This window comes from Oikopleura dioica, chromosome 1 (assembly GCF_907165135.1).
Source record: "Oikopleura dioica chromosome 1, OKI2018_I68_1.0, whole genome shotgun sequence".
Classification (NCBI taxonomy): domain Eukaryota; kingdom Metazoa; phylum Chordata; class Appendicularia; order Copelata; family Oikopleuridae; genus Oikopleura; species Oikopleura dioica.
Window position 1 is genome coordinate 8,249,328 of NC_137291.1, and position 17,375 is coordinate 8,266,702.

At 39.9% G+C, this 17,375-nt stretch overlaps 3 protein-coding genes and 3 long non-coding RNA genes across 6 annotated transcripts; 5 read left to right on the top strand and 1 right to left on the bottom strand.

The window, feature by feature from the left end:
- Positions 1-398: 398 nt before the first annotated feature.
- Positions 399-10,348, bottom strand: LOC145711933 (glutamate decarboxylase 2-like). The gene is made up of 13 exons (XM_081789623.1): positions 10,309-10,348; positions 9,216-9,311; positions 4,428-4,518; positions 4,256-4,362; positions 4,010-4,183; positions 3,746-3,802; positions 3,045-3,126; positions 2,327-2,399; positions 2,025-2,126; positions 1,439-1,520; positions 1,242-1,363; positions 857-955; positions 399-578 (listed from the first exon to the last, which is right to left on the bottom strand). Exons 1-13 carry the CDS (start codon positions 10,346-10,348, stop codon positions 399-401), a joined length of 1,305 nt encoding a protein of 434 aa, XP_081645749.1.
- On the top strand, positions 8,635-8,887 carry LOC145696211 (uncharacterized). Its single transcript, XR_014133795.1, has 2 exons — positions 8,635-8,683; positions 8,775-8,887. It is a non-coding gene; the product is annotated as an uncharacterized LOC145696211 (long non-coding RNA).
- A 656-nt stretch (positions 10,349-11,004) lies between the features above and the next one.
- On the top strand, positions 11,005-11,744 carry LOC145711335 (uncharacterized). Its single transcript, XR_014135156.1, has 3 exons — positions 11,005-11,103; positions 11,188-11,228; positions 11,571-11,744. It is a non-coding gene; the product is annotated as an uncharacterized LOC145711335 (long non-coding RNA).
- A 34-nt stretch (positions 11,745-11,778) lies between these two features.
- On the top strand, positions 11,779-12,124 carry LOC145695371 (uncharacterized). Its single transcript, XR_014133703.1, has 3 exons — positions 11,779-11,847; positions 11,892-11,944; positions 11,985-12,124. It is a non-coding gene; the product is annotated as an uncharacterized LOC145695371 (long non-coding RNA).
- A 135-nt stretch (positions 12,125-12,259) lies between these two features.
- On the top strand, positions 12,260-14,110 carry LOC145706151 (serine/threonine-protein kinase Nek7-like). Its single transcript, XM_081783677.1, has 5 exons — positions 12,260-12,531; positions 12,574-12,857; positions 12,907-13,138; positions 13,181-13,809; positions 13,852-14,110. The coding sequence occupies exons 1-4, from the start codon at positions 12,297-12,299 to the stop codon at positions 13,678-13,680; spliced, it is 1,251 nt and encodes a 416-aa protein (XP_081639803.1). The 5' UTR covers positions 12,260-12,296; the 3' UTR covers positions 13,681-13,809; positions 13,852-14,110.
- LOC145711934 (calreticulin-like) lies at positions 13,780-17,093 on the top strand. The gene is made up of 10 exons (XM_081789624.1): positions 13,780-13,809; positions 13,854-13,972; positions 14,530-14,780; positions 15,373-15,602; positions 15,951-16,166; positions 16,244-16,352; positions 16,396-16,560; positions 16,602-16,744; positions 16,788-16,961; positions 17,006-17,093. The coding sequence occupies exons 1-10, from the start codon at positions 13,780-13,782 to the stop codon at positions 17,087-17,089; spliced, it is 1,521 nt and encodes a 506-aa protein (XP_081645750.1). The 3' UTR covers positions 17,090-17,093.
- Positions 17,094-17,375: the final 282 nt, after the last annotated feature.

Below are 17,375 nucleotides of genomic sequence, written 5' to 3' on the forward strand. Positions count from 1 at the left end.
TTTCGAGTTTTTAATGGGTTAAATTCTCTAGAACACTATCTGGAGGGATGGTTGTTTTTGGGAGCTTGATCAGTTCTGCAGTTTTCACCAAAAGGTACGTTTGTCTGTTTTTGGAAGGTTTACAAGTAACTCCAAGACTTCGGCTCTGATGATGGAACTTTTGCTGTTCCGAAAACGTTAAGCCACTGCAAATAAAACGAACTTATTCACGACTTCTCAACTTTATCCACTCGAAAAATAGTTTTTTTGAGCTCTTTAGAGGGCGCTAGAATGATGTCAGGTGGTTTTTTCAAAAAATTTTTTTCGGAAATATCATTTTTTCATGTTGAGCAATCACGTCACCAAAAATTAAGTTTCTACGACCCCTAGAAAAAAAGCTGATTTTTTGTGCGTTTACCCTAGATATTCGCATACCATCCCTTTTCCAGAACGGGGACGAACATTTCCGGGCGCTTTCGGATCTCCTCTTCGAAGTATTCGGACATTTCCAGGCACTTGTCGACCGACTGGGCAAATCCAGAGATGCCCTTTGCTCGCCAGCCAAGCCAGAGCTTGAAGGCGTCTGGTCTCCGGCCGCACTGAATTTTGCGAATTTGACATTTTAAATTTATGGAAAAGGATGAAAAACGTGATTTCACGATTTTCTTTTGAAACCAAAATCTTTGTTATTTTTTTGAAAGTCTTAAAACAGTATCCGATTTTATTAATTATCCATCATTGATAGACCTTATCGTTGTTGATTGATTTAGGAAGTGCGGGTAAAAGTACAAGATTGATCAAAAAATCACGTGTTCGCTGAAATGTTCGCGAAAGAATTTTAGATTTTAAAATTTTAGAGGGATGATTTTTTGATTACCTGAATAGTCTTGTCGCCAGTGTCGTAACGGACATCGTAGTGCTTGTCAGGCTGGAATAGGTATTCGGCGGACATGTTGTTGCACGCACTCAGGAGACCCTTGATCAAGTTTATAGTTTAGAAATAACGATTTCCCAGCCTCTGGATCTCAAGAATCCATCGAGGAAGTCACAAGAATCCCAAAACGCCAAACACTCAGACATTCGGAAATATCTGGGGCGAAATTTCAGCATTGCCCGAACACGAAAATGATTATTCTAGCCCTTTTAACTTTCGCGGTCACCTACTAACCGGGGATATAGTTCGTGTACTTTCAAGTATTCAGTAAAAATGCACGAGATTGGCGTCGAGAACAGTTTAAATCACGTAAGAACCGATTTCTTACCTTGTGCCTCACTAGAAGTGCCGAGCATTGAAGAATAACACCCATCAGTTTATGCGGATTCCACGTGACCGAATCTGCAAGATGAACGCCTTGAGAAAAGGTTCGGAGGGAGAAATTCGATCACCGAGGGAAATTATTTTTTGTCAATTTAATAATCCAGAAAATTGAAAATTGGGTGGCAAATCGTATCAATTCGCGATTGTCTTTTTTCGCGAACCCTTTTCCTTCAATGAGATTACGGTGAGTTTCGCTGACCATTACTGCGCCTCCCCAAGCTGCCTGAAAGAAGAAAAATATTTCTTGTTTTGGAACGCTTTGAGAAAATATATTCAGTTCCAGGTGTTATCCACTGCTTGTCGATTTCTAACTAAGTTATCCATTATTGATAATGGATGAAAATACTCTGTCTATTTACTCCAAAACGCGTCTTATTCATGTTCGATCATTTCCACTACTAAGTGCGAGTATTATCAAAATAGAAGGTACATAAAAGTTGTCATTGTTTTGGGAATGTAGAATTCGCCATTGCACGTTTTTACGATCACGTTGGGTTCTCGAGTGGGGGATTCATAACCAGCTTGTTACGTAGTGTTTTGAACCGTGTAATAACACCTGTTGTGAATTTTCGCGACAGCGGCTTAGTTTAAACATTTTTCGCAATAAAGACTTATATGAAATGATGCACCGGGCCTAATTGGCAATTTCTTACTAAGACAAGGTCACTGTTTGAGATTTTATCGGCTGAAAAGCCACTTTCGAAGATAAGTGCATTTCTAAACTTACGTCAACGTGAAGCCAAATGTCGTGTTCTTGAGCTACTTTAGAAATCTCGGCGATTGGGTCGAAAGCACCCAGAACTGTTGTTCCAGCAGTAGCTTCATGTGGGATTCAGAAAAAGCGACGAAGTAATTCAATTAAAGTTTTAAAAGCAAAAAAATCCTACCTTCAAATTAAGAAAAAATAATGTTTAGCTTTCATGTTCTAGTTAAACTTTTATCAACCAAAATTGCGAAAAGGTCGCTCGCAGAATTGACCGTTCGCTAATTACTTTTGCTTTAATTGATTTCTGATCCCGTCCCGATAACGAGGAATGGCTTCCATCCTTTGCCCTTGGCTTCTTCGATTCGGGCCCGCAAGTCATCCACACACATTGCGCCTCTAGAATTGTATGTAAATACAGGAAGCGATTGCTAGTCAGAATTTAGAAGATGCTGTAATTGCCCTCAATCTAACCGTCTTGCTGATGAAGGTACTTTTTTTATGTTCAAATAAATAATTACATTGAAACCCGGCCATAAATTATCTTTGATGAATAGAAGCCCCCTTTTTTCTTTCTATACGTTCCCATAAAGAAAAACGCGCACTGCAAAAACAGTTGCTGGTTTTTAGAGTGAGCGCGTTTCGTGTTTTTCCAGTGAGTTATCTAACTGCAAATTTCCTTGGCGCGGGACTTCCGAGCTGCTAAAGGTAGCTATTTTTGTGAAACATTGTCGGAAAATTGACGGCCAAAGCGAGAAGAGTGTATCTTATCAGAGAAGAGCGTGATAAGTTTTAGTTCTCATCGGAACCATGGGTTCATAGCTACAAGTTATATTTGCGAAGCTTTTTCTCGGTGATAAGATATTTCATAAGCAGTGTTTTCAGTTTTGCTTACAATTTTTTCTCTTTTATGCAAGAGTTTCTAAATTGAATCTGGATCGGACACTCTGGACAACCAAAAAATTTATAAATGCTAATGGAATTTTTACTCAAGCAATTTTCGCAGTAGTGTTAATCAAGTGAAATTTCGCTATTTTGCGTTACCTTTTATCGACCTTCACGGCGACGACGTTATTGAGTCCGATGCCGAGGATGATCCCGGGCCGCATGTTGGAATAGTGAGCGTCTGAAACAACCGTTACTGTTGGATTAGCGAGGCAGTAATAATATGGGGCGCAAATCACCGTGTGGTTAGAACACGTGAAAGCTCTCGATAAGGCACTCTAAGCTTGATTCACTTAGAAAAGGTTAGTTAGGCGAGAAGAAATGCACCGTGAAGAATCGAAAATCTAAACAGCTGATCTGAAATGGACCGAATTGGCAGTTTTTAGAATTTACTTTCACTACTTATTTCTTGAAGAAAATGCTTAGTTTCAGTATCTTTGCCCAGTACATACTGAGTAGACATTGTGTAACATACCGTTCTTCCTGAGTTATGAAAGTTAAAAGCTGCCGAATTCAAGACAAGGCAGATGCCGCCTACTAGATCTATTGGAAAATCCGCGCAAAGATCAAAACGTGAAGAAAACTTGAAACTCAAGAGGAGTTTCGGAGGGTTAGATGATCTTCGAAACGAGAGCCCTCCTTCGAGATGACCCGGAAAGGGAAAATAATTTGATAATCAAGGGCCGCGTTTCTTTTTCAATCCAATTTCAGCCACGCTTGACGAGATGATGATTTTTCCTTTCGAGTTTTTAAGGGTCCAGTTTTCCGAATTCCGAAACTGTTTTGCTTCTTCTTCTTACCTTCAGAAACAAACATGACGAGTCGTTGTTGCCCAAAGAGTCCCAGCTCCTTTGCGCCTGAAATCAAAGCTGATTATTTCAATCAAAATATTTTTGCTCGTTTCGCAAAAAAAAACACAGATATCTTCCGCCCGGAAATATAAAAAGCTCGCGGAAGGATCAGAATTCAAAGTCTATTCAATAATCAATCAGCAGACACGTTTTCCGATTATTTCTTCTACTGTAGTTCTCTCTAGCATCATACATGAGAGATTCTAAACTTACATGGCATTGAGCGCTGCCGGGCGATCATGCAAGCGTAGAGATTGTTAATGCTCCCGCCCGGCGAAAGAATTCCGTCGAAGGAGTGCCACCCTACTTGGATCGCCAATTTGTTCAGTACTTCTTCTTCCATCTTTTCCCCGGGTTCACAAATATCAACATTTTTTGCGTGTTCATCTAATCGTCATTTCGACGGTTGTTGAATAAATTGACATAGTTGTGCTATTAAAACTCACGTTTCTACAAAACGAATATTCAGGTTGCGATATTCTCGCGAATTTCCGTATGCAGAGCCGCAGTCAAACATGATGTGAACCCTTGGCAGTACGAAGACCGGAGCTATCTCGTAGGTAAACCTGAAAAAGAGTGAGCTGAATATCGAAGGCGGCAGTACTCGAACACGCCGGAAGTTATGTCTTACATGTTCGTGTTGCAAGTGGCGATGATCCAGTCGGCAGCCAAGGTCACAATGTCCACGCCGCTCGAGAGCTGGTTCAGGTAGTGCGGATGTCCTTAATTTTCGATAAAGAAGAACAAAACATCTGACATCCGAAGAATGCAATTTGATTTCCTATCAGTCTTTTATTGTCCCTAGAAAAAAATCCTTTCCACTAATTATTGCTCAAGAGCATTCTTAACTGAGAGCCTCCTGTAACATGTCATTTTTAAATGTCACATTTACACGTGTCTTGACCGAACGAAGGAGGTTCAAAAAATGTCGAGATTACGTGTTTTATCTCAGTTTCTTCTATGATATTTCAAGAGCTTCGCATTCTTGTGTCCAGTTTTTTTTTGAAATACAAAATGTGTCTTTGTTACTTTTGGTCATTTTCAAGGTGTAATAATTGGAAAACGATCGTCATAATATTATGAATCATAATTCTATTTTCTCTAATTTAATCGCTACAAGTGTAAATTCAAATCTGCTGAGCTATAACGAGGCGCGACGTAATTTTCAGCAGTTCATCTTTCTTTCATCACCTTTGAACTCTAGGGCCAATGGATTTTGTCGAATAAATTCCATCTATTTTGCATCTTTAAAAACTGATCTTTTTAAAAGGCTTATTTATGCAAGAGCAATGCAAGACAAAAAGGGGAGGAAACTGAAGAAGCGCTGAAGAACCTGATCAAGTTCGAGGTTGATTTACGGCGTTAAAAGAACTGTAACGAGCTGCACTTCCGTCTTACTTTCGCCGCTAAATCTGAAAAAAGAGAGAGGCAGAGAAAGAAACATTTACAAAATAAGAGATGAGCTCGACTGAAGATTCAGAAGAAAATGTTCTTATGCTCCAGCCACCTTTAGAAAACAGCGAATCTGTCTCGGAAGTTAATGAATATCACTCAGAAAGAAAACGATCCGTTTATGGACCGAAAGGGTTGGGAAAACTCATCCGCTTGAATTTGTCAGGTATCGTCATAAAGGGATGTTTGTTCCAGTGTCAACTACTTTCAGGAATGGAGTACAAGACATGGAGTTCAACGCTAGAGCACTATCCCGATACGTTGTTGGGAAATGCCAAAACACGGAAGTATTTCTTTCATGACGAGTAAGCACCTCAAGCAGCAGAATCTGCATTTACGAATTTCAGGACTAACGAATACTACTTTGAGCGGAACCGAGAGTCCTTCCCAGCCATCTTGTATTTCTACCAGTCGCAAGGAATCGAGTTAGATGTCTACTAGTCAATATGAAATGAATTGTGAGAAATTTTTATAGTAAGAAAGAGCCCCCTTTTCTCTATCTCGGGTAGCAGTGACGTCTAACTTGTACCTCAGGATACTTAGAGCGGCCGCCAAGCGTAAGCTTGGAAACTTTCGTCGACGATATTATCTTCTTTCAACTTGACCATTATGTTAACCGGGTTTCAATTGCACTGACATATTGTCCGTTGTTTTTGCAAAATTGGGAAAGAGGGTGCGTTTCGACAAAGAGGCAATAAGTGAAACCTCGCAAGCGCTGAATACACGTCGTCATGGGCGGAGGGACATGTTTCAGTACCGCTTTCTGGGCAAATTCAGAAAGAATTTATGGAAAATAATGGGCAAGGGTTCACTCAAAATTATTAACTAATGCTTTGAACATGAGCAACGACAACTCGGACGACAGCATTACATTGCCTTGTTCCTAGCTCTCGAATGATGCCAGTATCAACAGTAATCATCTACATCTGCAAAAATTTGAACCCTCAAGATAATGAAGATCAAAGTTGCTGTGGGCGTTTCATGTCCCTTCTTTCCGTCATTTTTATCCTCATTTCAACCGTGTCCTTTTGCCTGGAAACACTGCCAGAATACGATGACAACTATGTCAACAAGGGCACAGATGACGAGCCCATTTGGGTCTTCGACGAGTCGCTAGAATCAAAAAATTTCAAGCCCTGGAATAGCGAGCTCAAAGGATTCCCGTTCTTTATCGTCGAGTCGATATGCATAGCGTTCTTTACGCTAGAACTGATTCTACGACTGTTCTCGTGTCCCTCGATAAGGACTTTTTGCATGACGCCGCTGAACATTGTGGATATCGTAGCGATCTTGCCATTTTATACTTCCTTACTGAGAAAGGGTATTGAATCGCTCTGAGATATAAAAAGCTTTTTCTTTCTTGCTTCTCTCCTTATTCTCGCTACTTTCCGCCCTTACGTATTCTCCACCCACTTTAGCGTCCGGTATACGATAGATGTCTACCGTCAACCAGCGCATACATATAATCATCCTGTCTAACAAGTGGCTGAATCCCCTAGTCCTTATTATGCAAATTGCGCACTACAAATAATTATCAAAGAAGGACGCTACTCGTAATAACAACATGTTTTCTCCCGTGTCGTCGGAAATCTTAACGAGTGAGATCCCCCGTAATGTTTCCTCATCCTATTTCCGATACTAAGGTTCTACTTCAGGGATCGCACACGTTTTGCATCCGAATGACATCCACTTAATTTTTTTTGAACTGATATTTTGAAAATATAAAAAGGAAGAATTACTCTTCAATTTTTTAAATAAGATCGGGACGAAGAAACTTTTCATTCAAAAAATTGAGCAATTTGTTTTTATTTAATTTCAAGAAATTTTACTACCAGATACATTAATTTCCACCACGTTTTATTTCTTTCATAATTTTCCGGTTAGCAATTATTTTTTGAATAAGAAACTCGACTGAACACATTGTCGTATTGTTTATTTCGAGTTGGTTAGTTTAATTCTGCCCGGTGTTTGATGATAACAAGATTGAGCTTTCAATTCAATATCCCTCGCCAGATTGATATAAAATATGTTGTGGACGAAAACTCGGAGAAGAGATACAGTACGAATCACGTTGCTTTCTTGGTTGTCTTAAGGAACCCGGTGCAAAACGTGGCCATAACTACTAGTAATAAATAGAATTTATCGAGTTATGGACGCCCATAACTTCAAGTTGCCATGGTTGGACTTTTTGAACACACTTCTTTATCTATCGATCAATCGAGCTCGCGGAAACCATGAAATTCAGCATTACATTATCTTGCGTTTTAGAGAAGTGCTGCACCCAAGACAAGGATTATTCGTATACTACGAGTTGTTCGCCTCGCCAAGCTCAGGACTGGTTCGAAAAAAGTAGCTTAGCTTCAATTTGAATCGATCAAAGTTCGAACTCAAACAAAAGCCGTCATTCCCGTAATTTAAACGCGCTCATCAAGGCATGGCTTCACTGATCTTGGGAAGAGAGCTCTTCCTTTAGTTCAACAGCCGGCGCGTAAAATAGCTCAAGCTTATTATAGATCAATTAGATACGGTAAAGTGACAGATCGAGTGTTTGATTTACCGGTGAGAGTTAAATAAACTCAAGCCGCCGTAAATCCAAACATCGAATCAGCGGAATTCAAACGAAAACTAGGTTTGAGAAGCCCAAAAATAAGACCATCACAACATCAGTCAAGGAGTTTTCTTTCCTCATCCTATTCTTTATCGTCTCTATGGTCATATTCTCCACAGTCATGTATTTCATCGAAAGGGACTTCAACGAGGGTTTCTCATCAATTCCTGCAGCCTGTTGGTGGTGCGTTGTAACGATGACTACAGTAATTGAGCTCGAAATAATATGAGGCGATCAGTCTTTTTGAAAATGTTTTTAACAAAGAAAAAACTTAACAAATGAACCTATACGAGGGGCAAAACTTTGCTCAAATCGATGTTGACACCCATAAGGGAGAGTAAACCTTCACGAAATTATACTGAGCTCATTTATCAGTAGGCTACGGTGACGTAGTGCCAATATCTGCGCTTGGTAAATGTGTCGACAGGGATCTTTCATCAAATAATGACCACATTATTGAAACCATATTATTTCATCAATACTAATTTCTATTTTGAGCCATGTTTTCACCACTCTAATCTAAGCATGAAACGATTGAAAGATCCCGTGACAAGGCTTCGTTTGCGCAATGACAGGAGTAATATGTGTGGCCCTTCCTGTTCCTAGGCCCGGTTCTAAATTATTGAGTTTCTCTTATCTAACCATAGCTTTGCATTTAATCTTGGTTCATGGAAATTTTCAAAGTACATGTCTGTCAGTTAGACTATCTTACTGAATGAGAGATAGTTTAATATTTCTGCAACGTAAACTTTTAGGACCAAATTTGAACCGTTTTACTAAGCATCGTTCAAAACTTCCACCGCATCTATCAAGAAGACAGGATAAAGGTACCGGTGACCTCATGACTGAACACTAAGCATTCAATAAACCCCCGATATTGTTTTTTAAAAGCTAAAAACGAGGGACACCGCGTCGTAGAATCCGATTGAGGTGGCCGATCTGCTCAAAGATGATCCGGATCTTGTTCAGCGGCTCAAGCATAGATTCGTGCACTCTTGTATTAACCGGGATTAAACTGTCAACACACGCCAGGTTTTTCGCGTTTTAGTCACTTTCTTTTAATCGAATATTAGATAAGCGCCTCACTATAGACTACAGCTTTCTCGAATATATTGAACCTCAAAAATATTAGAAATATTCAATCAAAGTTCTCCTTATTCGCGAAAATTGCCAAATTGACCAAAATTTCAGCCCTCAAAATTTAAATATTTGGCTTTTAGACTACCCCAATAATCGTTGACAATTAATTCATAATACGGTATTATTAATACCCCTTAGTGAGGGTGTGGCCAAAACACAAATACGAAAAAATACTGTGCCTTTTGTGTAAATTATAAAATAAAAGATAAACGAACGCACCTGTTTTGACGGAATACTTGAAAGTATGATGGATTGCTTGAACCAGTTCTTCTAAACTTGCTGGAGCGTCGCCGGGCGCAAGTCGTATTTTGAAGTCTTAATTTGAGGTTTCGAATTTTCCGGTGTCACTGATTAGAAAGACGGGATTAGGATTGAACTATTCAATTAAATAATCAACCGTTCCTTTAAAATCAAACATATCGCGTGGGTGATGAAAGTCTAATACTTTTTTCGATCGGTCGTTGGAGTCCTAATTCCTCGTTCTACAACTTGTCAGCTTTTCGAGTATCTTTGGAGCTCCCATAATGCTGTAGTAGAGAATGTGAGGAAATTCACATGAATTTCTAAAATTTTACGGGAACCGCGGATTAACGACATGGGAGTCTTTTTTCAGGATTCAGGGCATTCGCAGATTATGCTCATTTTTGTTGCGATGTGTGTTTTTTGAGAACGAGGTCCTTTAGGTAGTTGAGAATCTCGTTCAAGACGCTCTTGAGAAATAAATCGGTAGATTCAGCAGTCGCACAGTAGGGCATCAAGTCTTAAATTGCTTGTTATGACAGGAAATACTATAGTCTAATCGGAATTTAATGATCTTTCAATTAATATGGTCTTCCGCTCGAAATGAAAGGGATGAATGCTGGCTTCATTTTAGATCAATTCCAACGTTTAAAAATCGAATTGTTATTTAACAAGATACAAGCGGCGATAACGATTCTAGCTCCGGAATGGCTCTGCAGCCGATAAAGTTATCCAAGATGTTGAGCTCCTTGAATTTATGTAATATTCACATGGATAGCAGACAGTTCAGAAACGTGAAGTCAAAACATCAATGAAGACAAATATTGGGATCGACCTTTCTTCGACAAATTGCGGTCGACAATTGGCGGTTTATCCCGTTTTGACACATATCCGCATAATATGAATATCTTATAACCTGTTTTTCAAGTCTCATTATCTGCGGTTCTCTTGTACTCAGTTACAGAATCGATATCTGTCGTGAGAAATTAAGGGAAACTTATCATGAACGCGAGTGTCTTTGATTAATTATTTGATTAAAATTCGATCCTTTATAAAATATTTATTACTGTACCTTTGAAAGTTTTCACTTGAAGCTCCTTGGGGTCAGCCATCTTAGTTTATTCTTCAGATTAGTAGAAAGTGAATTTACTGATCTGTTTTTCTTACGAAAAAACGGAAGTAATAATTTGCCTAGTAAACACGATATATAATCAGGACTATATAGTTTATATTCTCTTCTTTGCTCAAAGCGTGTATAACGAGTTCACAACTGTAAGTGATCCGCGTGTCGTCATCGGACAGAAGTCCTCGGACAGTCTGCATATTGTTGCGCCATCGTGTGGACTCCCCTTAATATTGTTTGACATATTTTGAATGAGGAATATTCTCTTTGTGAGGGGTTACATCAGTATTGAGCGAATTTGGATAATTATCCAGGCTCAGTCGATGGAGTCGATTATGACTCTTTTCTGAATTTTCAATTGCAGCGAGTATTCCTAATTTCACTATTCTTAATCGATCATTCTTTCCGACGCCAATACGGTTTGCAACAAAAAGATATGCATATTTAACAAGTGTTATTTGCAGGATACAGTATGTCACTGTAATCATCTGATCAACTTCTATTGGCTCCCATTATTCAGTAATCTTTTTTCGAGCCGGATTTAATCCATCAAAATTTGCGAAAATCATTTGCTCAGTTGAACTGGAAAGAGCGTTGTCATAAAACAGACGCGTTTTCGGAAAATCTCATCATTGGAAAATTGCTTTCCAGTGCTCGCGAATAACAGATTACGCCAAGCTAAAAAGGACGAAATGCCAGAGACGGCGGGAGGCTCGTACAGAAAGGGAGATAAGATTTGCTTCGGTAAGTGGAACACTCTTTTGAACAACGAACGTCGAATTTTCAAAGAGAGAGAGAGACCAAGTTTGTAATTTATCTATTCTTCAGACTTTCAACCACGCTCGTCGACTCATACCTTCATAGGAACCGTTATTGTGATGCATTGAGAGCTATTTGTCTTTATTCAACTCTTCTGAACTCCTTGTTTTTCGCTTTTAGAATATCTACTAATTTATATAGCTAAATGAGCATATCAAAAGATGGCCTAGATAAGGACTTCGGTTAATGATAATGATGACTTTTAATTAAATTTCTCAAATATTTACGGTTCTTTAAAACAAAAAAAGATGTCTAGAATCTAAACGATCTTTAGTTTCAAACCGAGGGTAAATTTGTTTTCGCCTCGTTGAACCAAAACAGTAATAGTTACCTTTAGTTAAAAACCGCTATAATTGCCGCCTATTTATTTAATAACATTGGAAAAAGTGAAGACAGCGCTGCGGGTTTACAGCAACACGGAGCTGGAAGATATGGCGATCGCTGATGAATGCCACTGCGAGTCATGAGTCGCAGAATCGTTTTGAGAAAACGTTCCATTTGGCCTTATCAGTTTGGCTAACAACAAGCTGATAGCCTTATAAAATTTTCCTGTTAAACTCTTTAAAAATAGCGATATTAAACGTGGCTATCTTATTTAGAATGTCGACACTTTCGCATCAGATACAGAAGAGCAAGGGTTTTGGCTCTGTTTCGCAGAAACCACGAAAGGTTTCTTACGATTATTACTTTTTAAAACTTAAAAATAAATTGAGAGCTTCGAAGAAGACCCTTGCATCGAAAACACTCCACTCCGATCTTACCAAGAGTATGATTTATAATCACAATAAAGGCTTATACAAGTTCAGTGTTTCCATCATGGCAAAAGTGCGCTCAAAGACTACCGTAGTCCTCCATGATGTCGAAGTCACGGGCACTTGCGTTTGCGACGAGCAACCTCAGCATGGAATCAATGTGAAGAAATTATAGATCATTCTGCTTGAATAAAGCGAAATTCTTTCAGAATATAATTTTCAATTTTCCTTTTTAGAATTAAAAAAGGAAAATTCCTTGTTTGTTCAAATAGCAAATTCAAATAACGCAAATATAGACTCATCAGGTCAGCAGCTCGCATCTCGTTTTCACAGTATTTTTTCCTAACGGTTTTTAGTTTTTCAATAATGAGTTCTTGTTTCCTTGAAAATGGGAGGTACAGACTTGTAGAGAAGTTCAAGACAAGAGAAGTCCCAAACATCGGTCTTTATCCGCAATTCGACAATCCGATCCCTCTCTATGAAACCGTCAAAGCGCAAGCGATTCAGAAGAATAAGTTTGTCATGATCAAGGGGACATTCGACAGAGGCCAGGTCGTCAAAGACTTCGCTCTTGAGCAAGCTGCTCAACTTCAAAATGCCAGTAAGCAACCGATAAAAATATTTTTAGTAATTTTACATTTAGATCATCCAAATTTGCTGAATTACATCGATCATTTTATCGAAGAACCATCTTGGGGCCCTCATCCTAACTCAAACATGATATTCCTCGTGACCGAATATGCAGAAGGAGGCACATTACGAGAGTTCCTCGATGACACCAAGCGAGCCAACCGAAAACTCGATCTGAAAACAATCGGTCTGATAGCTGCGCAAATTATCATCGCGCTAGAATTCTGCCATGGAAGAGGTTTCAGCCACGAAGAACTTGAGCCGGCAAACGTTTTTCTTTGCAAAGATAAGATATGCGTATGCAACCAAATAAAGATATCTCATTGTCAACGCTACATTATTTTAGGTGAAGCTTGGCAACCTTGGCAGTGCGTCTCATTTGCCGGATAGTATCTACAATCCGGACGAGTTCATCAAAGTTCCATATGAAACACCACAAGAGATTCGTGGGGATAAGTTATCGAAGAAGAATTCTAGCTCCGATATTTTCCGGTTTGGGATGATTCTCCAAGAGATGATCACCCTTCGACACGCTTTTTACACCCCATATGGCGGAAATAATGACTTGAATGAGCTTAGTAAGTGCTCGTTTTCGACAAAATCAATAAAAACTTAATAAGGAGACAATATTTTAATGGGATCTCGAGACAATGTGCGTGTTGGAAGAGGCGCTGATGTTGATGATTTCAAGGACCTGCTAAAAGTCGCTGAAAAATGCCTAAATAAGGATCCAATTCTTCGGCCTACTGCAGGAGACCTCGCTAGCGATCCATCCTTTGCCGAGTACATCGACCAGCTCAAACGACGCACAACTATCACCGCTGCCGACCTTTTGCGAAACGAAAACATTATTCCTGCTGCGATCCGAAATCGAATTGCCCCTAGAAAACCACCTATCCGCAATTTCGGCCTACAAGACAAGCACTTCAAAATCTTTCAAAAGCTGAAAGCGGAGGGCTGGTTCACGGATACTGACGAGTTTGATGGAAGACCGACAATTCATAAGCGAGAAAAGCTCATTCCGATGGTGTTGGAAGGTGGTTTGCAGAAATTCAATCTCAAGGAAAGTTGCGAAGCAGAACTTTGTTTACAAAAGAGTCTTTTTGGGAGTAAAAATTAACAACTGAAATAAAGAGCCCTTACGATTTCGATGTGTCTCATGGAAGCTTCAGGGTTGTCGGAGTGGACAATCCAATCGCAAATGAAAGGAAAACAAAGAATGACTACTCTCTTACTATCTGTAACAAAGGTAAAGTAAAAAAAGTATATGATGAAAATAATCCTCTATTAGAGGGGAAGCAAAGGTTCAAGGCAAAACTCGAGTTGGTTGATAGCGAAACTGGTGAAATTCAAAAGAAAACCTCAATTATTGAAAGTAAGGACGACACAAGAGGAGGGCAACAAACCACGTGGCAATTTAAAGTTCCAGATAGACCATATTTCAAACGAATTTCCGTGGAACTACTTCACGATACTTGAGTTGAAATCAGCGAAGACTAATGTAAAAAATGAGCCCCTGTATTTTGATGATTACTTTTGCCTAATAAATTTCTGAACAATGAATCAATTCTTTTGAGAAATGCTTTTCGAATGCAACTTTTCGAATGATAACTAGTGTAGCCTCCTATGAAAAGCAACATATCAGCCAATTTTTGAAAGCGTTGAAAAGGTCAATTGTCCAATTTAAAAGGGCAGAAAAGCCGCTTAAAGTGCCTCCTTATGAAATCGATTCTTTGTTTGTCTGAACAAATGTTTCATTTATTGCTAAATTAATTGGCTATTAATTTATGTTATTAATTAAATTTTTTTCAAAAAAAGACCAAAACTTGTGAATTTTGCTTAGTTTTCCTCGTTTTTTTTTATTTCGATTGAACTATCAATCTTGCATATTTTGATAGATCAGTTTGATGACCCAGTTGCAAATTGCGATTCTTCCATTATCAGTGATTTTTTGCTTCGCTGTATGAAGCGGCGCTGTTCGATTGGCCGTTTCGAGACGGAGGCAAGCGAATCGAGCCGCTCCATTTTTGGTGACGTGTTCGAGTGGCGTTTTTGAAAGAAAGCAGCTTCGGAACACACTCGTCGAATCCCCAAGTCGATCGGAGTCAGCTCTTTCTCGAGCATCCTTTGAAGAGAACAACAACGAAGATCATGAAGATCGCCCCAGCGCTCTTGTCACTGCAGCTTCCGAAGTCCTCTGGAAGGAAGACTTCTCCCAAGGTAGCTAAACAGCTCTAGAAACACGCATACATGAAATACTACAGCATGCCCCTGGGCGCGCTTTGAACTGTTTTATGCCGGGATAGAATACTTGAACCTATCAACGGTTATTTGTACATTGGTTTTAAAATTGGTGTTATTGTAGAAATCCAGCATCGAAAGACAAAATTAAATTCATTATTTCTTATCAAAAACTAAATTTCGACCAGGAGAAAAGGGGATTAGGTGGATTTTCAAAGATGGATTATTTTTTAATTTTATTTATATCTAAATACGATTAAAGCCTTTCAATTTTCCTTTTTATCAGATTCGGATGATGATTTTCTTCGCCGAAATACGGAAAATCAAATTTCCTGTAGCTGTAAAAACACTTCATTGAGAATTTCCTTTCACAAATTCGAATTTTCGAATTTGAATGGTACAATGCTTTAGTCAATCATTGACCTTTCCGCCGTGAACGCCGGAGAAATTAATTGGGTATTAAAAAAGCGGGCCAAATTTGCTAAATAAATATTTGAAAGTTTGAAACCAACGTCGACCCATTGCCAAGGCGACTTTCGAAAGCCACAAAATTATCTAATCGCAACTTTAGACGGCTGGGAGTCCCGATGGGTCCAGTCGAGCCACAAGGACGATTATGGCAAGTTCGAGCTCGCCACCGGCAAATGGAACGAGATCAAGGGTCTCAAGACTTCCCAGGACGCCAAGTTCTACGCCCTCTCCGCCAGCCACGAAAGCTTCTCCAACAAGGACAAGACCCTTGTCGTTCAATTCACAGTTCAGCATCAGCAGAAAATCGACTGCGGAGGTGGTTACGTTAAGGTACGTTCACTTCTTTTATTTATTTTTCTATACACACACATTGCCCCTTTTTTACCTACTCGAGCGTAAAATTATTTCAGCAAAGAAATTATAAATTTATTATCCAACCACAGAAGACTTTGATCAATAATAATATTCTCACTCTTGCCAAGAGAATAATTAAAGCCCATAAAATCGAATAATCACAGCCACAGATGACATTGTCAATTCTTGCTGAACCACTTTTCGTTGACGCTTTTTTTCTTCAAAAGCTTTTTTGGCGCGCTGCCCGATAAACCAATTGCATTTGCAATTATCTTGGCTAAACATAATCTCGAGGCGTTTCTAATTTCATCTTGCTTTTTATAGCTCTTCCCCTCTACCGTTACCGGCGATGACATGCACGGTGACTCTGAGTACAACATTATGTTCGGCCCCGACATTTGCGGATACAGCACCAAGCGCATCCACGTCATCTTCAACTACAAGGGAAAGAACCATTTGATCAAGAAGGACGTCAAGTGCAAGGATGACGAACTCACCCACATTTACACCCTCGTCGTTACTCCAGACAACAAATACAAGGTAAACTTCTTTACCAGTTCCCACGGATTGAAATCAAGGAAAAGCATATTGTGCAAAGATTCATCTTTCCAATTTAGGTCCTCGTTGATAACGAAGAAACCGCCTCCGGAGCTCTCGAAGAGGACTGGGACTTCCTCCCAGCCAAGAAAATCAAGGATCCAGAAGCTTCCAAGCCTTCCCAAGAAGGTAACTTTCATCTATAATTTTCTCTTTCTGAAATCGCCACTAGAATGGGACGAGCGAGAAGAGATCCCCGACCCAGACGACACCAAGCCCGAGGACTGGGACAAGCCAGAGCACATTGCCGACCCCGACGCCGAGATGCCCGATGATTGGGACGAGGAAATGGACGGCGAGTGGGAGCCACCAATGGTTGACAACCCAGACTACAAAGGTACCGCGTACTTTCATCCTTCTTGTCTAACCCCTCCCAAGGCGAGTGGAAGCCAAAGAACATCAAGAACCCCGCCTACAAAGGAAAGTGGGTGCACCCAGAAATCGACAACCCAGAATACTCCCCCGATGATTCCATCTACGCTTATGACGATTTCGGTCGAGTCGGTCTCGATCTCTGGCAGGTGAGATAAAAACAGAAGATAACTGAATCTAACCACTTCCAAGGTCAAAGCCGGAACTGTCTTCTCCAACTTCCTCATGACCGACAGCGAAGAGGAAGCCGCTGCCGAAGCCGCAGAGATTCTTAAACTTATGGAAGCCGAACAAGCTGCCAAGAAGGCCGAGGAGGATGCCAAGGCCGCCGAGAGCGACGACGATGAAGACGGAGAAGATGACTTCGTAAGGCGCCTCCTTGAATACAGTCATTAAAACTTTCTTTTCAGGACGAGGACGAACTCGGAGACCTCGATGACTACGACGATGAAGACCTTGACGACATCATGGACGAGATCAAGGACGAATTGTAAATCGCCTCCCTTCCTTCTTCATAAAAAACCTAACTTCTCGAAACAACACCATCGAGGAGCGGCCTTGTTTTCCGAGCTTTGCTGCCCACTTACTTTTTCTGTTACAATCTTGTTCGTTTCCATCCTTCGAGTCTGTCGGCAGTCAAAGTCTCAACCACTTTTTAGCAAAAAATTTGTACAGTACTCTTCGTTCCTCTCAAAAAAACAACCAAAAACGTGCAATCTAAAATCGGTCCCCGACAAAATATGAAAATAAAATATTTAATTCAACTTATCTCATCATTAT